At 31.4% G+C, this 24,736-nt stretch overlaps 6 protein-coding genes across 8 annotated transcripts; 4 read left to right on the forward strand and 2 right to left on the reverse strand.

Annotated features, from left to right (window-relative positions):
• The first annotated feature begins 187 nt into the window (after positions 1–187).
• On the forward strand, positions 188–5,209 carry LOC139086919 (tudor domain-containing protein 15-like). The gene is made up of 5 exons (XM_070635554.1): positions 188–289; positions 706–817; positions 878–1,571; positions 1,638–3,095; positions 3,199–5,209. Exons 3-5 carry the CDS (start codon positions 959–961, stop codon positions 4,890–4,892), a joined length of 3,765 nt encoding a protein of 1,254 aa, XP_070491655.1. The 5' UTR covers positions 188–289; positions 706–817; positions 878–958; the 3' UTR covers positions 4,893–5,209.
• On the reverse strand, positions 4,931–12,966 carry chp (leucine rich repeat containing G protein-coupled receptor chaoptin). Its single transcript, XM_070635553.1, has 9 exons — positions 12,706–12,966; positions 9,962–11,737; positions 9,534–9,668; positions 7,975–8,146; positions 7,750–7,883; positions 7,296–7,694; positions 6,741–7,214; positions 6,347–6,649; positions 4,931–6,214 (listed from the first exon to the last, which is right to left on the reverse strand). Exons 1-9 carry the CDS (start codon positions 12,706–12,708, stop codon positions 5,687–5,689), a joined length of 3,924 nt encoding a protein of 1,307 aa, XP_070491654.1. The 5' UTR covers positions 12,709–12,966; the 3' UTR covers positions 4,931–5,686.
• Positions 8,265–9,553, forward strand: LOC139086924 (probable rRNA-processing protein EBP2 homolog). The gene is made up of 3 exons (XM_070635561.1): positions 8,265–8,467; positions 8,532–8,615; positions 8,677–9,553. Exons 1-3 carry the CDS (start codon positions 8,399–8,401, stop codon positions 9,481–9,483), a joined length of 960 nt encoding a protein of 319 aa, XP_070491662.1. The 5' UTR covers positions 8,265–8,398; the 3' UTR covers positions 9,484–9,553.
• A 1,090-nt stretch (positions 12,967–14,056) lies between the features above and the next one.
• Zwilch (zwilch kinetochore protein) lies at positions 14,057–16,188 on the reverse strand. The gene is made up of 2 exons (XM_070635556.1): positions 16,010–16,188; positions 14,057–15,947 (listed from the first exon to the last, which is right to left on the reverse strand). The coding sequence occupies exons 1-2, from the start codon at positions 16,145–16,147 to the stop codon at positions 14,187–14,189; spliced, it is 1,899 nt and encodes a 632-aa protein (XP_070491657.1). The 5' UTR covers positions 16,148–16,188; the 3' UTR covers positions 14,057–14,186.
• A 282-nt stretch (positions 16,189–16,470) lies between these two features.
• Positions 16,471–17,644, forward strand: RpL26 (ribosomal protein L26). Of its 2 annotated transcripts, none has more exons than XM_070635563.1 (3): positions 16,471–16,532; positions 16,751–16,936; positions 17,261–17,644. In XM_070635563.1, exons 2-3 carry the CDS (start codon positions 16,769–16,771, stop codon positions 17,543–17,545), a joined length of 453 nt encoding a protein of 150 aa, XP_070491664.1. In that variant the 5' UTR covers positions 16,471–16,532; positions 16,751–16,768; the 3' UTR covers positions 17,546–17,644. The 2 variants fall into 2 exon arrangements, with proteins under 2 accessions (XP_070491664.1, XP_070491665.1); XM_070635564.1 differs by having other exon boundaries at positions 16,477–16,527.
• An 862-nt stretch (positions 17,645–18,506) lies between these two features.
• On the forward strand, positions 18,507–23,297 carry rush (rush hour). Of its 2 annotated transcripts, XR_011544081.1 has the most exons (8): positions 18,507–18,602; positions 20,187–20,453; positions 20,526–20,651; positions 20,730–20,847; positions 21,132–21,255; positions 21,323–21,433; positions 21,860–21,951; positions 22,760–23,297. XR_011544081.1 is itself a non-coding variant. In XM_070635562.1 (7 exons), the coding sequence occupies exons 1-7, from the start codon at positions 18,587–18,589 to the stop codon at positions 22,808–22,810; spliced, it is 813 nt and encodes a 270-aa protein (XP_070491663.1). In that variant the 5' UTR covers positions 18,507–18,586; the 3' UTR covers positions 22,811–23,297. The 2 variants fall into 2 exon arrangements, 1 of the variants encoding a protein (XP_070491663.1); XM_070635562.1 differs by lacking the exon at positions 21,860–21,951.
• The last annotated feature ends 1,439 nt before the right edge of the window (positions 23,298–24,736 follow it).

Raw genomic sequence — 24,736 nt, forward strand, 5'->3', positions numbered from 1 at the left:
TTTCATAATTAAAAGTATTATTTGTTTTGTTAAATTAAGTTTCTTGAACCCATTGACATTATGACATGAATCTACATTAAGTAAAGTATTAAAATATATAAATCCAGTGTTTTTCGAGTAATATTATGTTCAGAAATTCAATAAAATTATGTTAAGAGTTGGATAAATTCAATAGATCAAATGATCAGAAAAGTGTTTCTACACATACGTCACAAACAGAAAGTCATATCTAATAATTTTGTCATAATACGGTGTGAATGTGAAAATATCCCTATTATTTATATCAAAGGTAAAAAGTTCTCCATCAAATTGAAGTAGTTAAAGTGGAATGTTTCGTATTTAATTAATTTAAACAGTATATTTCTATTATTTATCAAGTTATCTAGTGAGATTTAGTGAATTAAAGTATATTTACATGTAGAAAAATAAGAAATTTTGAAATATTTTGCACAACTTTGCTTTCGTCATTTTTTTGCCACAAAAAGATTTCTAAGATTTAAGAAATATCAAAAAAATCAAGCTAAAATCATGTTAAATGCAGTACAAAAAGTTTAAATATTGACATAACTCATAAAACAATAAGAATAAAATCATTTTCTCGAATTATCTTATCTTAGTTATCTATTTTCATTTCAATTACTCATTATTCCCAAAATTGACACATAAGTCTTGAATTGTTTTCTTTTCTTTTTGTACAATTTACAGTTACTCCCAATTTTTCTTCATCATCATTCATCAATTATATTTTTTTAGAGCTAGTACACACATAGTTTGCAGCAAGAATAGATATCAAACATTCAATACATAATCCGGATCTGTAAGTAATTTATAAATAAATTTAATTATCTCATTCCAACATATGTTTCTCTTCCCACAGAATGATTTTAACGACATAAAGTTATTGATGACAGTGATTACATTTTCTATTTAAAAAAAAAACCTCAAGTCTACATAAAATATGGATAATATGGAAAGGAGGAAATATTCTCAGCCACAAATGAGACCGATTGCAAGGAATTTAAAAGTTCCAGCGCCACCAAAATTCATCCAAGAAAAGGCAGAATATGAAATCAGTGAGAATTCAAATCCAACATTTAAAAGCAATATTTTCACATATCAATCCGAGCAGAAAGTTCGTATAAGTCACTATGAGAAAGGTGTACATATGTTTTATGTACAGTTAGAATCATTAGATTCTCAACTTCAGAAATTGTTGAGCAGAATTCAATCCATAAAATTGATCAATTTAAAAAATCGTCCGACACAAATTGGTATGGCATGCCTTGCACGACATCAAAAGAAAGTTCATCGAGTAGCGATTGCAAAATTCTTAAATGATCCGGACAGCTACTTATGTAATTTTGTAGACTATGGATACTCAGCAACTGTTAAATTAGAAAATCTCTTTTACATTCCCGACGTCTTTTTGAACCATCCGACATTTGCAGTTCAATTTTCCTTTGCTAAGCTACAGAACGTCACATTCAAATGTCCAATGCAAGAAGTTAATGCCTATTTCAAGGAAATTACAGAAAATAAACTACTTTCACTTAAATGTGTTCCAATTGACGGTAAGTTAAATATTCATTTAAATATTTAATTACAGTATTTCATAGTTTTTTTTGTGTCCATATTAGGTCCGCCACTATGTCAATATTGTGAACTATACGACAACGATAAAGTAATTTTGGACATTTTACGAAACTACAATTCAATGGATATAAAAGTTCCAGAGCAAACAAAACTTGAAATGAATAAGGAGCTACTTGTAAAAGTTTGTTATGTTCAGTCAGTTAAAGAATTCTATGTGCATCTCCAAACAAACGAAATTTCATTACAATATGACATGATGTATGACGATTTACAAAAGCAATTACCCACAACTCCGACAATCTACAAATTACGACAAGATCAATATGTAGGTGTGGTAATTGAATCAGAATGGTACAGAGGAAAAGTTATAGAAATAAATTCAAATAAGTTCGCACACGTCAAAATTATCGATTTTGGAATTATCGAAGAAGTACACATCAATGCTATCCATTTATTGCCAAATAAATTTATGACTATTCCTCCGTTCGCATATCGATGTTGCTTAGAAGGATTTGAAACGAACCGTGAAATATCTGAGAATATTACGACTCAATTTGAAATGTTCTGTAGTGATGTCCATGATGATAGAAAGCTCTTTAGAATGAAAATTGATGGAATTGACCCAAAATATGGATATTTATCAAAATTAGATGATGTTTCAGTCAATCCACCAGCAAATGTTAATCGTATCTTATTGAAAAATAGCCGTCCATTAGCCGAAACAATAACCCTCGAAAATGCTCGAAAACGTCACAAAGAAACCCAAAAGAAAAACAAAGACAATAAAAATGACGTTATACCTCAGGAAGTTCCTAAAGAAGCTAACAATAAAATAAATGAAAAGAATAGCAGCAACTCGCAAAGAGGCCGAGCAAATCAAGTAGGCAGTCGAGGTGTTAATCGTTCGTCACCACAAAATAATACTAATAATAATGATATTGCAAATAATAAGCGCCAACGCACACATTTCGATAAATCGAATGCCGATAATGCTAATTCTATTGCTGGCACATACTTTAAAACTCAGAAGGAAGCAAGTGTTTGGAATGATACGAAACAACAAAAACCATCAGATTGGAATCAAGCTAAAAATATTTCAAAAGAACAGAATTCAGATTCTGATTGGAATGACACTGACAGTTCCTCAAAGAAAAGCCAAAAATCTTCAAAAAGCTCAAAAAGTAAAGGACGTAATGAAAATCAAACACAGAACAATGTCAACAATAACAATACTAAGCAAAAGTCACCACCAAAACATGAAAAATCACCAAATCCGAGTAATAATGCTAAGCAAAAATCGCCAGCTGTTGAGGAACCACCACAAAAAGTTGTCGAACCTGTCAAGCCGAAACAAAATGAGAAGCCGAAGGATAAGCAAATGAAGTGTGGCTGGGTGTCAACTTTAATTTCCACCAATGAAGCTTTTATTCATTTTGAGGAACACATTGATGGTTTAGAGAAGATACTTGACGAGCTCTTTGTCTTTTATGAGGGACAAAAAGGTATGTAAATTTTTGGATTAATTAAATCTCAAGATTTATTTTTAATCCTAGGATTTAAATAATTTTTTCAAATTCTAATCAACTAATTTAATCCAATAAACAGGAATCCCTATTAAGGAACCGAAAGCAGGAATGATGACTGCTTACAAGAGTCAAGATGGAAATTGGTATAGGTGTGAAATTTTATCTGTTGACGGAGAACTATGCAGACTAAGAAATCGAGAATATGGAAATATAGAAAGTGTCCAAAATACATTCATTCGTGTAATTGACGAAAGATTCCAAAAGTATGGTAAATTAGTTGAAAAGGCATACTTCAGTATCAAACCAAATGAGCCAAAATTCGACAATGGAACACTTTTGAAAGAAATGTTGACAGCATTTAATGAAGGTGCAAAGGAATTAAATTTCAAGATAATTAAAAACTTCAAGGACGGAATGATACTTGACATATTTGATCCAGAAACCAAGGAGAATATCATTGAAAATTTGATAACAAAAAAGAAAATGGCAGTTCGCATTGACGAGAATGAGCTGATAAAGGTTTTAGAGAATAACGTGATGAAGGAAGAAGAGGAATTGAAAGAAATAGAAGAAAATGTTTCAAAGATTTCAATAAATAGTAAACAAACTGAGTCGACGACAATAACAAATGAGAAGCAAGAGGATGGAACTAAAAACATACAAGATGATGTCATACAGACAGCAATGAAATCGGATAGAACTTTAGCAAAATTAACAGCATTAACATCACCAAATGATTTCTATTTGACACGCGTTGACATGTTGCAGCATTTCAATCAGTTTCATACAGATATACAAATTTTGGCACCTGCTCTACAACCGCTAATTGATTTTGAATGTGGAACATTTTGTTTAGCGCAACAGCCATTTGATAATCTTTGGTATCGTGCCAAAATTATTGATAGTGATGAAAGTATTATTACTGTGCTGTGTATAGACAATGGTAAAACATTTTCAATCGATAACATCTTGTGCATGAAAGCAATGCCCGAGCAACTTGAACAAAAATCATTCTTTGGTATTCAATGTTCGTTGGGCATAAAAACTGATAGAAAATGTGAAGAAAATGCAACAGAATTGATGCTTAAAATGGTCGAGAAGGAAGTAGAGTATAAAATTGTACTGGCGACTGAACAAAAAACTTATGTGGAGTTGTATTATAATAACGAGAGCGTTGCTGACTTACTAATTGGAAAGAATTACGCACAACCGATTGATATATTCTCATCTGGAAGTGGCTATACGTCCCACATTAATTCCATTAGTGACTTTTTTGTGCAGCTTGAAGTTGATCAATTAAAACTTGATCTCATTGCCTCAATTATAGACGGTGCTAAAGGAAAATTTGATAAGGTTGTTGATCCAAAAGTTGGACAAATAATTGCAGCTAAATATCCTGAAGATGACGGATGGTACCGATCGAAAATTGAGTCAATTGAAAATGACGGATTTATTGTTAAATTTATAGATTATGGAAATTCATGTTCGGTGAAGGAAATTGGTGTGATTGATGAGTCAATTGCGGAATTGCCTGCAATGTCGAAGCGATGTACTCTTTATAAGCCAAAAAATATAGTTAGTTTTAGTGACAGTGCTGAAAAGGAATTTATCGATATTACTGCAAATGGTGAGACAATTTTACACGTTAAAATTGTCAAGCCTGGAAATATAACAGAAGTCGAATTGTTTTGTGATAATCAAAACATTATCGACAGGCTTGCTCCACTATGTAAACTTGAAAGTGATAACTCAAAAGATATAAACGAAATTTAACTTATTATTAACTAATTATTTCAATATTATTGCACACAATTAGTGCCTTAACTATGTGTCTTCCTCGAATCATGCATATATCATATATTCACAAAAAAATATACGTTAATTAAGTTATACAGTTATTTTTCTATACATATATTATATGCTAATTTATTTGACTGCACAAAAAATGAGATACATAAATGAAAAAAAAATGCATATTACTGTTATGGACATTGTTCGGTCGTATTCAATTAACTAAAAAAAAAATGAAAGTGTAAAGAAGAAATGCAATAAATTAATTTATAAAAAATTGTTACTGTTTAATCCGCTAATTTAATTGCTCAAAATTCATGATTTTGTCATAAAAGTCTGAAGTGACTAAATGTTTTAACGGTCATTTTAAATTTGAATTTATGTAGACAAACTATTTTTTTTTCTCAAAAAATTCGATCATCTAAGAATAAATTGTGAAAACTTTAAATCTAATATATTTTCTGAAGATTTAAAACATTAATTTGAGTGCAATTACTGAACAAATTTTAATGTGCTGCAATAGACATTTTTTAACCGATCATAAGCTTTAAACAAGCATTAAATTAAGATAATTTTGTATTTTCACAAAAATCTTCCGAGATGATATAAATTTGTTTACATCAATTCAAATTCAAAAAAGCCGTTGAATTTTGATTTAATTTTTTCGGCCAATTCAAGTCACGCATCATGTTCAGAATGTCTCAAATATTTCCACCATAAATCTCAGCTAACAGATCATAAAATTCTGAATATTCTTTGAAAAGATATTGAATAAGTCAAAGCATAAATGTCGTAAATGTAATCACAAATGCAACCAATAAGAATATATTAACTTCCTCTTTCTTTGCATTACTCCATCCACACTCTAAATCCGATTTTAAAATTTCTAGTAATGGTTCGCTGTTTTTATTTGAGCATCTAGCAGATCTTAGGTCATCGTCATGCGTTGGATCATTGCAATCATCATCATATGATTCTTCACTCTTTAAGACAGTATCCTCAGCCCAATTTTGTGTATTACAGAAATATTGGCGCTTCTTTCTCTGCCAAAATTCAATCCATCCTAAATCGCAGTCACAAGACAGTGTCGTATAATGAATATTTAAATCAGTCAATAACACTGTGTCTGGTTGATTTGGATATAGCGCTGAATTTGGATTTGGCAGTGTATTCAACTTTTTATTATTGGAATCAATATCAATTGATATATTATAAACGCTTCCGACTTTTCTAAACAACGTTGATGGTATGCCACTTAATGTCGTGTTGTACAATTTGATACGTAATGTTGTTGCTTGAATGCCCTAGTATGGAATTTATGAGCTATTAATATCAATTTAATATTGTTTATGTACGGGGGTGTATCCAATGAATTTTGTAATTAGTGAAAGACCCAGATCTACCCCTCCTGAACACCACCCATCCACTATACTTACATCAAAGATCCCATCAGCCAATCGATTAAAACCAGCACCGCTGATCGTAATTGTACGGACTTTATTTGGTAAATATCCAAACAGTTCCATTCTCAAGTCACTTGCTGAATCTTGAGCTAGTTGATATGTCTCAAAACCTTCCTTGGAAGTAACTTTGACCATTTTTGGGGCAGGTGCTTCGATTATTAATTCTCTTAGTCCATCAACATCTTCAAGAATGACAGGAATGTTAAACTGGTTTAGTTTCGGGTATGTTGATACCTTAAGAGACCTTAATGATCGTAGCTTGTTCAAGATTCCGTTCTGTTGAAAGAAAGTATAGGCATTAGTTGGTGCACTATAGTCGATTTAAATAAATCCTCGAATTAAATATTAATCCTACGATTAAACCTACCTCAATAGTTGTCAATGGAAGTTGTGATATATCCAAATGCTCAAGTGTTTCAGCAGCTCCTAATAAACTAGTATTGGTCAATGAACTTATTGGATTTCCAGCAATTGAGAGAGTATTTAAATTTGGCAAAGAATGAGTAATTAAAGGAACTGTCGACAAGTCATTGTATGATAAATCATAAACTCTTAATGATGTCAAATTCGCAGCATGCTCAGGTGGAATTGATGGAAGTTCATTATATGCCAATCTCAATATCCTTAAATTCGGTAATGCTATGTCTGGTGATTGAATAATGGAAATATTATTCAAGTTTAATTCCATCAGATTATTTTCGAGACCAATAAAGACACGTCCAAAAACTTCCAGTTCACTATTGTGTGATAAATCCAAAACAGCTAAATTGGGAAGTGTCGCAAAGGCTGCATCATCCAGACGTGCTAATCGATTGTACGACAAGTCGAGATTGGATAGTCGCTGCAAAAAGAAAATTCCGTTAATAATTAGCACAAGCTTGTAGAATTTACTGATTTTTGGGAAATGAGATGCATGACTTACTCTAAATTTATTCGATAGATCCATGCTGTGAATTGTCCCAATGTTATTATGTGATAAATCCAGTTCACAAAGTGTCAATGCAGCCAAATTTGTCAGTGCCGAAACAGGAATTTTAGTCAGCAAGTTATGCGACAAATCAAGCTTCTCCATGTCATCGCCAGCAAACACATTATCAGGAACCATTCTCAGGAAGTTATGAGATAAATCCACAATTCTTATGTCACCAAGAGTCTTAAAGATGTCATATCCAAGTTCAGTTAAGGCATTTCTTGCTAAATTAAAGACTTGAAGCTTCCTTGTCCCTCTAAATGTGTCCGGTGCGATGTATTCGATGAAATTGTCCGATAGATCCAGGATTTGAAGACGTGCGAATTTTCCGAAAATTTCAAAGCTTGTATTCTGTAAGAAAATTAATTATGCAGCATAGATCCAGCATAAATCAAGCATAACTCACTTGCAAGTAATTATAAGCCAAATTGAGTGAAACCAGTGAAAGCTCTGCAGGCTTGAAAAATCCACCACCAATATTCGTGATATTGTTATGTGACAAGTCGAGTACCTTAATGTACGAATGATACATAGCAGTTCCTGAAATAAATGAATTGCATAAATCTAATCTCAATTAAAAGACGTGCATGCATGTTGTTTTGTGAGGGTAAATTGTCTTAATCGTGAATACCTTGCTCGCGTTGATTAATAAAGCTTGTGGTATTGTCAGTTAAGTCCGATAATGCATTGTAACTGACATTGACCATTAAATGCGTTAAAGTTCCAACTTGATCGAAGTAATCAAAGTCAAAGTTCTTCAATTGATTAAAGCTCAGGTCCAAAAATGATAGGTGTGGCAAGTTCTGTAATAATATTCACCATTATTCAAGCTGACTATGATTCATGAAAATTCAAAATAAGTTTAACGGAAAAATGAAATTCAAATTAGCCGCAAAAAGAATAAGGGGTAGAAAATTGACAATACTCACATGTTCAGAAATAGAAAATAAACATTGAAATACACAAGACAAATTTAATTAAATTACGTCGTGAATATTAAGCCAATTAGCAGTTATTCAACTTTTTTCGAAATATAGAGCATCGAATTCATTACGATGGCAAAATTTGTAGAAGAATCATACGACGAAGAGAGTTATGATGAAGAAAATAGTTCAGACGAAGAAGTAAGTAAATTTACTATTGAAATCATTATAATGAGATTAAATGTGTAATTAAATTCCATTATAGTTACGAGAAGCCTTCAAAAAAGGGCTAATAAAACCAGGCCTTAATGTTCAAATTGAACCAGAAAAAACTTTTGCCAATAATATCGTAAGTATATGAAAATTAAGCATTACTGGAACTTGATTATTTATTAAAAATATTTTAACAGCCAAAAATGAAGGAGAAACTAGATGAAATGATATTGGAATTACCATGGGTAGAACGTTTAGACATGACAAATGATTTAGCACCAGTTGCACCAGAATTAGCAATTCAAATCGAACGCCATGAACAGAAACGAGAGAATCAATTTAAGGGAAATAAGAAGATTCCATATGTAGAGCCAGAAAATGATCCAGTTCTCAATGACTTTAAGCGTGAAATTATATTTTATCGTCAGGCTCAGACAGCGATAAAAGATGGAATTAAGAAGTTAATAGAATGCGGAATTCCAACAAAACGACCAGATGACTATTTTGCAGAAATGGCTAAAACAGATGAGCACATGCAAAAGATCCGTAAGCATTTAGTAGCTAAACAGGAAGGTAAACAACGTTCAGAACGTGTAAGGCAATTACGAGAACAGAAGAAGATGGCAAAGGCAGTTCAACGTGAAGCTGAAGAGAAGAAGCAAGCAAACAAGACCAAAATGCTTAAAGATCTCAAAGCTTACAGAAAAGGCAAGCTGAAGAATTTGGATTTCCTTGATGATGACAAAAAGAAACAAAGATCAGGTCCTAAAAAGCCAGCCAAGAAACGACAGGAAAGAGACAAAAAGTTTGGATTTGGAGGCAAGAAGCGCGGATCAAAGAGAAATACAAAAGAAGGAGCAGGAGATGTACGTGATTTTAGCTCAAAGAGGAATCGTGAAGGAGTTGGATCTAAGGCATTTAAAAATAAGGGTAATAAGAATAAGAACGGCAAAAACAAGAATCAGCGATTGGGCAAGAGCCGACGAGTAAATAATCGTAAATAAGGCAATGAAATTTTATACAAAAAGTTATTAATTAATTAATAAAAACTTACTTGAAATGCTTCATCTGAAATGCTTGTCAATTTATTTCCTTTAAGATTAATATGCTGTAATTTCTCCAAATTCATAAAAGCACGTCTTTCAAGTCGCTCAATTCTGTTGTCTCGTAATCTGATTGTATGCAAATTCTGATTTTTGTAAGGAAGTCAAGCGAAAAAAGAAAGGAAATTTCCAATTAATATGTTATTATTATGAATTAAGGCTGGGGTTCTCAAATCTTTTTTTGGGTACGGTCCGTGCCATGATTAAATGTCGTACTCAAATTTGAGTTCTTAATATTTAGCAACCCGAACAGACAAAGATCATGCTCATAGGTATGCTCACAAAATTGATATGCCAGGGCAAGTGGCTGTAGATAGTTCAGTTTATCTGCATGCCGTACCACAAAGTTTGAGAACCACTGACTCAAAACATAATTTACCTCCAAGTCAACAAATGTATGGGTCGAAATGTGACGAATTTGGTTGAATTCTAAAGAAACTTCTTCCAACTTCTGATGAATGTCACGTTGGAAGATTCCTTTAGGCAGTTGCTCCATAAGATTATCATTCATTCTGAATAATCTCAAGTTCTTCATAGTATGAAATGCCGTATCGCCAATTGATCTTAATTTATTATTACTCAAATCCAATTCTTCTAACGATGTAAGTTCCTTAATGTCTGGCAATTGATTCATCGTGTTTGAGAAGCCACGTGTGATTCTTAATGAAATTAATGTATGTCCAATTTCTTGAAATGCGCCTTTCTCAATATTCTCGATGCTATTTTCACTCAGGTCTAATCTCTTAATTCCTCTAACATGCATGAAAGCGTGACTTCTAATTGTCTTTAATCCAGCATGGAATATCCTTAAATTTTCTAATTCAATGCCAAATTCTTGAAAATCTTCCGGAACTAATTCGTTTGCATTAAGTCGTCCAACAGCGAGACTTCTTAGGTTCCTAAACTTTCTCAGTTCCTGAAAACTTGATGGTCCATTTTTATCGCCAGTTATGTCAAGCTTCATAAGACTGAATTGAAATCCAGTGAAAGTAGAATGTTGAGGTATAAGATTGAGGATCTTATTCTCTTTAACATTAATGTACATAAGAAGATCAAAGGAAGTGAATAGAGCATCTGGTAAGGTCGTTAAGTTATTTCCACTTAAATCAAGAACCTGCAAAGATCCTTCTAGCCCAGAAAAGGCAGTCGGCTCAATAAAATCCAATAAACAATGCCTGATATAAAGTTCACGAATTCTTGCAGTTTGAAAGGCATCGTCACTAATTGTATGAATTGGATTAAAGTCCAAGAATGTTTGATTGACCGACAAAAAGTATTGAAACGAGACCGGCTGTATGTGATGGATTTGATTGTGTTCAAGATGCAATTGTTCTAATGACAATCTGACATTCAATGGCTGACTGACGTGATGCATTTGGATGCTTGTTAATCTGTTTGATGAAAGGTCGAGAACTTTTAATGATTTAAGTAAAGACACAGCTACGTATGGTATTTCCGATATAAGATTGTCAGCAAGTATCACTTTCTCTAATGAGTTCATTTGTTCCCGGAAGACGTCTGGGTTGATTTCAAGAAGATTATTTGAACTTAAATCGATGACTTTAAGATTTGGAAGTCCTTGAAATGACTCAATTGTTAGTTCCGATATTGAATTATCAGACAAAATTAATGTCTGTAAACTCTGCTGTAAACCTCTGAATGAATCACGTTGAACTAAGGAAATCTCATTCCCAGTCAGGTCTAAATAGTGTAATTTCTGTAGATACCTCAGTGCCTTTGTCGGAACTCTAGCAAGTCCATTATGAGTTAAAACTAGTTCCCATAAACTTCGTTCTAGTCCATTGAATGCCTCATCGGCAATATCAAACAAAGGATTATGTGAAATTTCTAATCGATATAATCCAGTTGCCTGTAAAAAATGCGGTTCTATCTCCATGAGTCCCGTATTTTCCATTTTCAAGGAATAAACTTTCGAAAGGTTAAGTGCTTCAGGTATGGCAGGAAATATAACATTTTCACACTTGACGCTTCCATAATTGTCCGGTAATCCACTTGAACACGTACATAATGTATTGAATATGCATGGTGGATCAGGTTGCTTCATTGCTCTCGCTGAACTTGCCCATATCATTAATCCAATTGTCACCAAAATCAGAGCATATCCAAACTTCATAAGATTCTCTAATCTAATCGCCTACACGCATGAAAATACACAAACAATTTTTAAAAGAATGTCTTACTCATTCATTCATGATCATCAATTAATAGATGTAGCGAAAAAAATGAATAACATCGGAAATAGAGGTTCGGTTGCGGGTCAAGATGATCAAATTGTTCAGAAAGTAAATAAAATATGATTATTACGACAGAACTATAACATTTAGTGAGAAAGTCAAATATACATTTGACGGATAAGTCTGGAAAATTTCAAATAATGTTTTTGACTAATTCAGGAGTTCAATTAAACGTTTTTCAAAAATTTAAAAACTATTTTGAACTACAAATTTGAAAGCATATTTTTTGAATATTTCATTTAACGGTTTTTACCACATTTTTTGTTAATTAAAGGTATTCAGGATACTTTCATGACTTGGCTTAGTCTGATGTTCAACTCAAATTTACTCTGATATTCAACATTACTTTATAAAGACAAACAATCGATTAATAATGCAAAGCTCGTATTATTTGAAAATGTCCATAAATCGATGAGCATTAAAGAATTGCAAAAGAACTCCAACATAATTTCACTGAAACCACACATGATACCTTATTATTTGAGCATGTCAACTGCGAAAAACACACATAAACTTGTTGAAAATAAATAAAAATTAATCTGCGACATTATTAACGTTTTCTCAATATTTCTTGGATGTGTGCATGTGAAGTTAATGAACAATGAAGAAATTTTAATTAATTTTCGTATTTTCTATAATTCTAGAAGTGACTAAACTTGTGTTATGTAATGTTGCATATTCTTTGGAAATCTCATGAATGAGGCTCATTACCGTGCGCAATCATATGACATAATAATGACATGAAGAGACACAAATTGTTGAAAAAAATAAACATTTTTGTTATCGTTTAGGGTTTGGCACACCACAGCACATTTAAGCAACTCTCTATTTCCAATGTATATCCGATTTTCCACAAATTTTCACTAACCATTTTGTTGCTTAATTTAATTAATTTCTATGTTCTAAATTGTTAATATTTATGACTTTATGGTCAGCACTTATCACAAGATATATCCTCAACACATCATTTTATGTAATTAATCACTTTCACTGCTTATATCCCACTTATTTTGGTGATAATAAATAAATTTAATTAATTCAATGACTATGACTATTGTTAACATCTATTGCCACACACAGAACAATTTTTTTTATTTCCACGAGCATCAATTTACTACAACTTGACCGTCTCACAATTGAAAATACTATGGAGAGACTTCGTCAGTTTCAGTTCCTTTTTCAAGCTTTTTCAAATGTTCTTAGCTTCTTTTCTATAATTTAATTAAGCTCAAAATTGTATTTCACTCGCTTACTTTGCTCATTCGTTTGTTTTTATTCAAATTTTGGCTACAGCAATTCCTCTCTCTCGACTTATTTTATGCATACATAAATGTGTACTAATGAAAATTTAGTCTTAACACATGCCTCGTACTTAGTAAAGATCACATGAACTTTTCATGTGTATATGTGACGGAATTACTCAATTTTTAATATCTTGATGACATCAAGTTGATGCATTTTTTTGGGGGAAATGGGTCAAAGAACAAAGATGAAGGCCAATTAAGTAATTGGCTAGACATTATTGGGCTGAAATTATTTTTATAAATTAATTAATGTAATGATTATGATAACTGAACATAAGCAGCACAACAACCGTTGGTCATTCTCAAAATCCATATCGACTTATTTAATTACGAAACTAAATGGCCCTAAACAGAACAAACTTTTTTTTTATGTATGGATACAAATTCATTGTAACGAAAAATTTGATTTAATGTAGACGAAATAAAAATTCACTTTTATTGATAGAGGGAAACAAGCTTTTTTATGGCTTCATGCTTTTTTTTCCTTACATTATTTTGTATAATGACCTGAAAGTCTTAAACGGATTTTTACACAATTTATCAAGCGATGTGAGTAGATTCTTATTATTCTTAGTGGTTGGCTGGTGGAATGACTGAAGCATTAGCATTTTTAATTTACGTACTTTCAGACAGGTAAGAATGATGTCCAAAATTGATTAAGGGTGTTATAACAATTCATAAAACATTGGGTTAAAATTAAATCCTAGGATTAAACATCGGATTTAATTAATACCTAGGATTATACATTGAGATAGAATCTATTGGAATCTACAAACTGCATTCTGACAAACTTTAGAGACTTCCTTCATAAAAATGCGCCTTAATTCCTATAATTTGATATTTTAACGACCTTTCCTGCTACATATCCTGACAAAACAATGTATCATAAAAAAGAAATGACTTAACTTTCTCAACATATTACAAGTTTATGCAATGTGTTATTTAATGGCTTAATAAAGTACAGATCAAAGCAACAACAAATATAGCTAACACATGAAATTACAAAAATAAAGTGGAAATGATTCACGTGCTGTAAATTATGTATCTAATATTTACTTGTTATGCTCGCATAATTTATAAAATGAAAAACATCTCCTTTCTTATCTGCAACTTCTCCTTCACTTTCCTTCTGCACTAATAATGGAACGATCTGCTCAACATTGAAGTAAAAGACATTCTCAACCAGCTTGAATTTATTCTCCGATTTGAATGTGATCTTTTGAGAATTTGGCATTAAATTGTCGACGAGATGAATGACTTTCTTGTCATTAATTGGAATTTGCAGCTTATCATACTTTTGAACTTGTAAATCCTCAAATGAGACCATTGGATTTTCGAGTATTTTTCGTGCAATATGCTTGTAATCATTATTCATGTTGAGATTATTTTGCATCATTAAAAGGTGTTCAATAGCTAAATGAATCTGTGCCATTTTCGATATGCTTTTGTCTGATTCCTTTTCACTAAATCGACTATTTCGAATACCATCTAGATCATCATTACTGTCTAAACTTCCAGTACCGTGCAATAATGTTTTCCTGTTTTGATTCATTTCTAATGCGGAAGGAGCTAATGACTTTCGTACATTCATATTTGATTCAATTTGCGTTTGGATATTCGTTTCGCCGATATTCATGTCACTTAACAAGCATATTTTGCTTTCACTAAAGATGTATTCATAATCTTTCATGACTTTTTCAATGCCAATTTCTAGTAAAAGTTCTAAAGGTTCCGTTGATGATAAATGCGGAATAGCTAAACGTTGTTGTGATATTTCACGAATTAATTCAGCAAGACGATTATTATTCATTGGAATATTGACGATGCTTGATCGTGACGAAATTTGAAAGATAAAGGTGAGAATCTTACGCAAATCACTGTATGAACTTGCGAACTTAATTAATTCCCAAATTTGATCGGTGATTTCAATAAGTGGACGGTTAAATACTTTCTTAATTATCGCTTCTAAGCTTGTATCAATTATCTCATCGGCTGTATCATTCATTAAAGTAACATCTGATAAAATCGTGTTGCATTTCTTTTGCAGATCTTCATACTTCATTGATCCATAATTATAAGCCGGTTCCAATAAAGTTCCATCACATGACATATTTTTAACATTAACAATGTCATTCTTAATCATGTAAAGTAATTGAATTTGACTCCACAGTTGTTCACAAAGGACATGACTTTTACCAATTTCCACTTTTTGAGATAGTATAACTTGAGACGAATCACTAATATGCGAAAGTGAGCAGTTCTCACTATTCATTGTATTCAAGAATTTCAGTGATACATCAGTTGTCATTTCAAATGTTGATTCAATATGTACTTCTGCTTTTGTTCGTGGAATAATTGCATTATGCTGCTGCAGATAGCTCCTAATTGACCGGCTTTCATAGTTAACTACTCCATAATACTTGGCAAATCCTCTTGTAAACTTATTCTTTGAAACATTGAAGGATAAAAGAAACATTGAGTTCTGCAGATTTTGTGAATGATCGCTTCCGCATAAAATGAAGACCCATCCTTTTGAATCTTTAGAAAAATCCTGATTTGAAATATCATTTAATATCGTTTGTGCATAATTAATATCAATTGATCCATAGCCTTCCTCTGTGTCACGCCATGGATTCTTATTAAATATTTTGCTTGCTATCGATGTGTTGATCAGTTCAGTTATCGAATTATCATCCTTTAATGGACTTCCACAGGATCCAGAAAAATTGAAATTTGTATCGCTTTTGTTATTTGTTTCACTTGTTGGACTTAGATAATTGGTCAATGCCTTCAGTCTAACAGCATCCTATATTATTAATTAATAAATTATTGTAAAACAGCTGTAATTCTGTAAATAAATTAATTTACCTCTTTGTAAATAAAAATAATTTTTTGACTATCGATTCCTGTCAAAGTTTTAACAAAAGACGGCGATTTTCCAAATAGCATATCCACATCTTGGAACTTATCACGTAAATATGCATACACATTTGTTAAATTAGACATATTAACTTACTTATTAAGCTAAATTAAGAAATAAATGAAATTGACAGTTTGCTTAAATTGAAATAACGGAAAATTAATAATTGTGTACCCCTTGGTAGATTTAATCCTCAGGATTTATTTTAATCCGATTGATCTATTTCAAATTATCATTTTATTTAATAGGTATTTTGACTATAAACAAATATTTTAAACCTTAAATCAATAAATATATTTTAGTAATAAATTAATAACGATTTAGTACTTGGTATTTTAGATTGTTTTATGAATATGATTGTGCAACGGTCCTGAAAAATTTAAATTTCAAACAACTGGTTAAATCTGAACGGAAAATCCTACGCCTCTTTCTTTTTCTCATCGAATTTCTTTGATCTACACGTTTTGTAAAGTAAATTGATTATTTTTAATTATTTTAAGTGGTTTTTAATGCAATTTATAGATTTGTTTAAAAGTAGACTTTGGTGCAACATAGTTGTGCATAAAAATTAGGCTCCAAAATGTTGTTAAAGTGATTAAATTAAGAGAAAATTGCACAAAACCATAAAATATTTTAGCTTCAAAATATTTTTTCATGAAATTTTATTAATTCGTGCATTATCATTTTAGGAAATTCTATACATCAAGATGAAGTTCAACAGAAATGTTACGTCCTCACGTCGTAAGAACCGTAAACGACATTTTTCAGCTCCATCACATATTCGTCGCAAGATTATGTCCTCTCCATTGAGCAAGGAATTGAGACAAAAATACAATGTTCGTTCAATGCCAATCCGAAAGGATGATGAAGTTCAAGTAAGTAAAATTACATGCTAATTAATGTGTTATGAATGATAAAGTGCTGATTTATGCTGGATTAATGAGAAAATACGTGATATTTACAAAATAAATATTTTTGTTTATTGAGGTTAGGGAATCAAGTTTTCGCTCCTGAACTCTATGCTAATCTTCAATTTTTGAGCTTAACATTGACTTGATCTATTTTTTCTTAGAAGATTAGCAAGTCGCTACGTAAAATCATTAATCCAGCAAAAAAATAGTGTGTTATCTAGAAAATTTGCGCAATTCCAGCGATTGACCATAGAAAAGTGCTAATGATAATTTAATTGTATTTTCCAGGTTGTTCGTGGACACTACAAAGGAAACCAAGTTGGAAAAGTAGTCCAAGTATACAGAAAGAAATTTGTAGTTTACATTGAAAGAATACAACGCGAGAAAGCTAATGGAACCAATGTTTATGTCGGCATTCATCCATCAAAGTTGTTGATCGTTAAACTTAAGATTGACAAGGATCGCAAGAGAATCTTGGATCGTAGAGCTAAGGGACGTTTGGCTGCTCTTGGAAAGGATAAGGGCAAATACACAGAAGAAACTGCCGCCAGCGCAATGGAAACAACATCCTAAATATCCAATTTCAACAATAAACAATTTTATTGTATTTTAAGTAATGAGAAATCCAATCAGAAGTAAATTCTGATCAATAAAATTGAATTAAAAGATCCAGTTCAAATTCTTTATATGAAAATACTTGTAATTCTTTATTGAGATTTTAGCTATGAATTTATTTCAGCGTTATTGTTGCTTTCAGCACTAATTAAAGCATATTTCTTAGCATAATCTTTTCTTAAATTGTCATTACATCCTTCACGATTTCGTGCAATTTCAATGGCCAGGAACTGTATTCTAACAACGAGTATTGAGTTTTCTGGTGAAAAGTCCTGTGATGAATCTACTCTAATTAATGTCCCAAAAGCAAAATCTTCAATTTTATTAAATTTTTCAATAAAATTTCTCCACTTTATTTTAGACGAATCACTTTTCAACTCATTTTCATCAAGGTAGTCAACACGGAAGTTTGGGAAATCCTCTCGAAAGATCTTATAAATCTGGTCATCAAAAGGTGTCAATTTGAGGCTTCGTGGATCGAGAGATATGAGTAAGTTAAAATGTGTTTCAGCATGTTCAAATGCCTTTTTCGCCCAAAGTTCCTCTAAAAGAGTATCATTACCGAATTCTTCAGCTGGTCTCTTAAGAATGTCCTAAAATTATTTATTTTCAGTTAGAATATTAATGGATATTATGTTAATTTAAGTAATTTTACCATTTTTATGCAATATTTTATTGTTTTGCTTTAAAGTTATGTCAATGCGGCTGAATTTTAAAGTTGGGAAATTTCAGAGCTTGCTGTTTAAAAGCGCATGCATCAAAATACAATTATAAAATTAGTAGGCTTTGAGATTTAGGTTCAAATACATCAAAATAGAAGAATGGGATTCCAATTATTACCTCAACTTACAATTGTGCAACATAATCATGGCAGGTTTATAATGTGGACAGACAGACATAAAATGATTTTGATTGCTAACAAATGTGAGTGCGACTTATGCGATTTTCCCTATTAGAAGAGTCAAAAAGTTAAATTTTTATAATTTTATTATTTAGACGATGGTTGATAGACTTGGTAATATTTGATATTAATTAGACATTAGTCATAATGTGTGGTATTACGTGAGCATAAAGTTGAGAGAATAAAGTGAAAATTTAGACGAGAAATTGTGATTTTAGACTGCTGGAATTTTTAATTACCAAAATTGTGAATTCCTTTATAAAACCAGATTATTTATGCGGGTAATATCATTGGAATCGAGATTAATTGAATTTCAGTGGCATTATTGACGTCATAATAGGTGTGAAAAGTGTTTAAAAGAAGCAAATTGATAGTTATTAAGTGTACTGGATGATAAAAGTTCGTGGAATTTCCAAAAATAAATTCGTATCTTACAAAATCAGACGAAAATAGAGAGTTTTCAAGTCATATGAGATATTATTATGTTGCTACATAGTTTATTTGTGTATAAGAGAACTAAGTGTGTGTATTATTAGTGAATCATAATATGAAATTTAGTGAATTTACATTTTCACTATCAAACACAATGAATGAATCAGCATCCAAGCAAGCAATAAGCTTTCGTTGATTTCCTTGTGACAATTTTCTTATCAAGGCTGTAATATTCAGCAGAATTATAAATGAATGAATGAATGGATATATTGCATTAAATTGAATTATCACAATTTATGCTCAGAATAAAGAGATTACATTTGTATATTTAGAGCTTATTCGGGACATTACTGATAAATGCTGATAAACTTGAGAATTAGTTGTAATCGATGACTCATGTGTAATATAGTAATGATGATAAAGGCATAAAGAATTGCGTTCATTGACATCACCGTTCGTGCTTCTGTTACTTCTTTAATGACAAGTTCAAGAATATATTCATTAATAGCTTCCAGTGTTGTTAAATTAGTGTCTAATTTATTTAACAACTACCTGTTCTATTATTATTCATGGTCAAAAGTGCTTAAAACTTGTTTGCTGTATTAATTTTAGTGATTTAATAAATATAACAAAGATCCAGGAATGAACTTATTGCCAACACTGGAAACTGCTTTTTTCCTACGAAAAAAATGACGGCGTAAATTAAGCATCATCATAACTTTACACTCATAGTTTCTTACTCATTCACACACTATTCATTCTCTCGTTCTCTATATTAAATAACATTATATGTGTCGCATGTAAATTGTCTTCTTTGTTTACGTTTTACTCACTCGACCATTGCATTAATATATAAATTTTTTTTTTGCCGTAGTTGTAACAATAGAAATGTTATAAAAAAGTGAAAAAGCAACAGTCGAGTGCACGACGATGATATAGTTATATGTTTAGTGTTGGTGTACAACATCAGGTTGTTCATTAATCACTGTTTCATTTGTTGAAGAACTGACATGCATGCATTATAATTTCCGGTAAATTTGTGGCAAGTCCTTTTGACTTTATATTGTCTTCCGTGTGAAACCTTTCAACTTTGACTTATTAAAAATAAAAAAAAGTCGTCTTGTCATGCTGAAATTACGATTATCATGCTGAAATTATTGCTAATCATGCAATCGACTCGGATTTCTCTCAACTTTTGTGTACACGGAATATTTTTGGACACAAAATGAAAGTGATGGAATTATTAATCTAATTAAAATTTTACAGTAAATAGTGAAGCAAATGCTCGACGAATACAGATGGTCGAGAGCTGCTTCGGCAGCTCAGGTGAACAACTGCTCATACCAGGTCGGGTTTTAGTAGGCGAAGGTGTACTAACAAAAATGTGCCGTAAACGACCTAAACCTCGTCAATTCTTTCTTTTTAATGACATACTGGTGTATGGTAATATCGTGATTGGAAAAAAGAAATACAATAAGCAACATATAATCCCTCTCGAAGAAGTTCAATTACAAGGCCTCGAAGACACACCACGTGCGTTTGCATAAATATTCTATGCTAATATTTGCCATAATCAATACTGTCTTTTTTATTTCACGTTTTTAGACACACGAAATGGATGGTTAATACGAACGACGGCTAAGTCTTTTGCAGTTTATGCAGCAACAAGTACAGAAAAACAGGAATGGATGGCTCACATTAATAAATGCATAGAAGATTTACTCCGTAAAAGTAAGTGATCTTATCATACATTTTATAGTCTTATCATTATCTTATCCGTATTATTATACTTTGACGTAAACGTTGTAGGTGGCAAAAAACGATCAGATCAACATGCTGCTGTTTGGGTACCAGATAGTGAAGCTAACGTTTGTATGTGTTGTAAAAAAACGCAATTCACAATGATTATACGACGTCATCATTGCAGGTATTTTTATTGGCACATCACATGTGTATTTAATGACTTGACTTCTCACATGCCAAACAAAGAATTAGCGTGATTTCCTAGAGAATTATTCGTCTTCTATTTTGTCCATTTGTCATTAAATTTAACGGTCAATTTTCAAATTTTAAAGTTCAATTCCGTTCAATTTTCAAATATTTTTTGACCGTTATTTTTTAAATACTGTTTGATCATTGATTCTCTTAGAAAATGCGCTTCATTTAGGTAACAGATTTTAATTCTAATTCATTTCTATAATAATCCTTTAGAAACTGTGGAGCCGTGGTTTGTGGTCCATGTTCGCCAAAAAAGTTCTTATTACCGTCCTCAACAAAACCACAACGCGTATGTTTGGATTGTTATGACGGTCTTAGCTCATTGAATAATCAACAGGTATGTTCTTGAAATTATTAATGACTTTATGGCTTATTATAATTGAATTACCTTGATTATTTTTTAGAATAAAACAAATGCAAATTCTGCCCAATTGAAAGCTACAAACTCAGCAGATGACTCAGATGGATCGGACGGCGATGAGGAGGAGCAAGACGCAAACAAAACACACGATGAGGTGAGTCGACAAATATGTCGCTTATTCACATGCCTATACACATAATAATTTAATATATAAATATTGCATATTTCACGTGTGCTAATACGACAAACTGAACAAAAAATCTAGTCTTAAATTCGATATTAACGATAAAAAGAATTTTTTTATGTAAATTGCCTACTTATAACTATTGTTTTCATATTTAGATGGTTCAGACCTTTTTTCACATACTTTCACAAATGTGTCTTACTATATATTGTTCGTTCATTATATTCTTATCATCTAACCATATCAATAGCTTTATACACTACATTAATGTATCACAAAATTCTACTAAAAACGAATAATGTTCTACAAAAACAAAATCTCTCTTTTTTTCTCCTTTTATATCTTTCTTGCACATGATAATCACGTAATGTTAATAAAATAATAAAACAAATGCAGGGCTTTCGAAATCATTGCAATCAAACGGTGTGTGTATGATAGGGATAAAATACTTAATAGAGAGAGATTAAGCAATAATGTCTATGTACTCAGTAAGTCGTTTTATAATGAAACTCAGACTTTTAGTGTTTTATTTTTTTGCCGTCTTTATGCTTGATAACCGTTTTTACACTTCTCAATCTCACTTACTTCATTGTTTTTGTTCCTTATGAATTTTTGATATTTTTTCTTTTTCTTTTCTTACATTAATTTTGCACGAAGGTCAGTTTATGCTCTGTTTTTGTTATTTTTATTTCATTATTTTCGGTAGCCACTTTAATCTTTGCTTTTGATTGTTCGTGAAGTGCCTTTATTTTTTATTTATGAGAGATTTATCAATTCGCTTCTTTTATGTTTTTATCAGAGTTGTTTTTAACGGTTTTTTAGAATTTGAAAAGTAACGGTTGTTTTGTATTCAAAATTAAACTTGAAGTGAACTTAAAATTTCAATTTTAACGGTTGTTTTACATTCAAAATTAAGTGACAAAATTTGAACTTTGGTTGAAATTCTGAATTTTAACGGTTGTTTCATATTCAAAATAAAGCTCAAATTTTGACCTTGAACTTGAATTTTGATTTTTAACTGCCGTTTTAATGTAAAGTTCAAATTTTGAACTTTATTGATAAAAATCAATTTTGAACATGAAGCAACGCTTCTAAAAATTCAACCTGCATGTCAAGTAAAATGACAAAACCTGAACAACTCTGAAACCATAATACACAATATTATGTCGCTGCATGTTGTTTGGTTGGTTGCCTGTTTTTATAGCATTTGAAAAACATTTCATATTTTTATTATTGTATTTAAAGAACATCTTAATACCTTTTAATAATTTATAAATTATTGTGAATAATTTTCAGCCGAAATTTTATGGAGATGCAACAGAAAAAACTTCATCTGATGATAAATAGTAAAAAAAAAAAATTATTAATACGTTGACCAAGAAATGCTATCCACGTTTTTGATACATATGGAAGTAAATCTCTTTTTCGTTACTCGTGGTGGAAAAAATCATATTATGAATACTATTATTTCCTTTTTTTGTTTTGTACATCAGCAGCGCAGAATTAAAGAAAAATAAATATATTTTTTCTTCTGTAAAATTTTATGTTAGTGAATTATATTTAAGATTTAAAACAACTGATATTTTCAATTTCCTTTCCTTTTTATAATTTTATGAATACAACAAAGTTATTTTACTATCTCTACAGTATGAAACTTGAAAATAAATAAAACCCCTCAAAATCACACTTTTGCACTTTTTCACAAAATTTGACTTTCTCATAATATTCTCTGCCTCCTTTTTTATAAATATTATAATGTTAAGACAGGAGATAAATTTATTAATTGTAACAAAATTCTTGAATAAAAATAATGTGGTATTAAATATCATTAAAATTCTATTTTTAATTAAATTAATGTTTGTTTCCTGGATATATGAATATAGTTTAAAATTCAGATTAATTTTATTTTTGCAGCTCAACTGCTGGTAAGGAACGTTCATTTTAAACTCAAAGTTTTCAACCCTTTCCTTAGAGGTTGACCCCACATTATGCTTTATGGGAGACAATCTACTTACTACTTACTTCGCTGGATGTTCAGGTCAATTATGATTTATGGCCTATGGTTAGATATCCTACAATTATATCATTTTAAGAACAAGCAAAAGTAAATTTGTATATAATTACTAGGTAATAATATTTTTAAAAGTCGTCATTAAAGTAAACAGCATAGTTTAACTACAAATTGACTTTTTACTACAAGTAATATTGCTAGTAATAATGATGATATTCATATAGTTCTCAAATGACCAAAAAGAAAAAGCTAATAACCTGTTTTTAATTATTCATTGATTATTACAAACGTTTTTCTACTTTTACATGCTTAATTGTTGACTTACCTTTAATAAGCAATGAACTAATTTTCCAGACCAAAATCAATAATGCTTTAATGGGCTTTAATAAGTTTACATGACACTTAAGTTATTCATTATAAAGAAAATAATAATTAAATTGCCTGTTGAATCAATAGAATAAAGGCTCATACCAAAGCTTTTGATTTTTACACGCTTTTATTTGACTTGTATTCATAGAAAAGCTTTTTTATGAAGCTTTAAATCTGAAAAAAATCTCCTAAGGGGCCGTTCACTTATTACGTTCGCTTTTTAGGGGGGGGGGGGTCTAGGATTTTGTAACAGCCTCAACCAAAATTTTTTTTTTTAACGACATTTTGTAACGAGGGGGGGAGGGGGGTTCTAGAAATTCGTTTTTTTGCGTAACGTAATAAGTGAACGGCCCCTAAAGTGATTCTATGCAATTCGAGATTTCAGATTCTCAATGCAATTAAAAGTCTCAACACACCCAAAACAATTAGATTAATCATGGCAGCTATGCACAGCACTCTTATATTAGCAGAAAAAGTTTGTTGATGATGTCATGTAGTAGCGATGATGTTGTGACTCTTTGTGCTGTTTGTTCTGAACGACACAAATGTTTTCTACGAAAAACCCCAGAATGCAAATTGAAGCTTTCGAGCTTTGGACAAAGAGTGCGAGATTTTGTCACCTCTGTCCTGGATACGTTTCTAGCCATTAGTCATCTAATTACCCCGAAAAGCAAACGGTGTGAAAAGGTCAAATACTTTTGTCACAATGCCTGTGTTACTCTTGCAGCTTTCGAGTCAGATTTGACAAATTCCTATCTTTGTCAGAGTCACGCTGGCTAATGGACACCGAATTTTACACACTCTATGCCGTTTCGGGTGCTGAGGGGTCGTTCACTTACTTACTACGATATAAGAATGTTATTAAGAAAGCACGACAGCGAACAGCCGTTGAG

Source organism: Chironomus tepperi, unplaced genomic scaffold (assembly GCF_022539635.2).
Source record: "Chironomus tepperi strain 1889 unplaced genomic scaffold, CSIRO-AGI_Ctep_v1 contig_93, whole genome shotgun sequence".
Lineage (NCBI taxonomy): Eukaryota > Metazoa > Arthropoda > Insecta > Diptera > Chironomidae > Chironomus > Chironomus tepperi.

Coding starts and splice junctions, on each gene's coding strand:
- LOC139086919 (XM_070635554.1), top strand. CDS start 959: ATGGATAATATGGAAAGGAGGAAATATTCTCAGCCACAAATGAGACCG. Junction 1,572..1,637: donor TAAATGTGTTCCAATTGACG/GTAAGTTAAATA, acceptor TGTCCATATTAG/GTCCGCCACTATGTCAATAT. Junction 3,096..3,198: donor CTTTTATGAGGGACAAAAAG/GTATGTAAATTT, acceptor TCCAATAAACAG/GAATCCCTATTAAGGAACCG.
- LOC139086924 (XM_070635561.1), top strand. CDS start 8,399: ATGGCAAAATTTGTAGAAGAATCATACGACGAAGAGAGTTATGATGAA. Junction 8,468..8,531: donor AAAATAGTTCAGACGAAGAA/GTAAGTAAATTT, acceptor ATTCCATTATAG/TTACGAGAAGCCTTCAAAAA. Junction 8,616..8,676: donor AAACTTTTGCCAATAATATC/GTAAGTATATGA, acceptor ATATTTTAACAG/CCAAAAATGAAGGAGAAACT.
- chp (XM_070635553.1), bottom strand. Junction 9,669..9,961: donor ATACATTTGTTGACTTGGAG/GTAAATTATGTT, acceptor TACAAAAATCAG/AATTTGCATACAATCAGATT. Junction 7,884..7,974: donor TATTAATCAACGCGAGCAAG/GTATTCACGATT, acceptor CATTTATTTCAG/GAACTGCTATGTATCATTCG.
- Zwilch (XM_070635556.1), bottom strand. CDS start 16,147: ATGTCTAATTTAACAAATGTGTATGCATATTTACGTGATAAGTTCCAA. Junction 15,948..16,009: donor TTATTTTTATTTACAAAGAG/GTAAATTAATTT, acceptor TTAATAATATAG/GATGCTGTTAGACTGAAGGC.
- RpL26 (XM_070635563.1), top strand. CDS start 16,769: ATGAAGTTCAACAGAAATGTTACGTCCTCACGTCGTAAGAACCGTAAA. Junction 16,937..17,260: donor GAAAGGATGATGAAGTTCAA/GTAAGTAAAATT, acceptor TGTATTTTCCAG/GTTGTTCGTGGACACTACAA.
- rush (XM_070635562.1), top strand. Junction 20,652..20,729: donor AGAAGATTTACTCCGTAAAA/GTAAGTGATCTT, acceptor TAAACGTTGTAG/GTGGCAAAAAACGATCAGAT. Junction 20,848..21,131: donor ATACGACGTCATCATTGCAG/GTATTTTTATTG, acceptor ATAATCCTTTAG/AAACTGTGGAGCCGTGGTTT.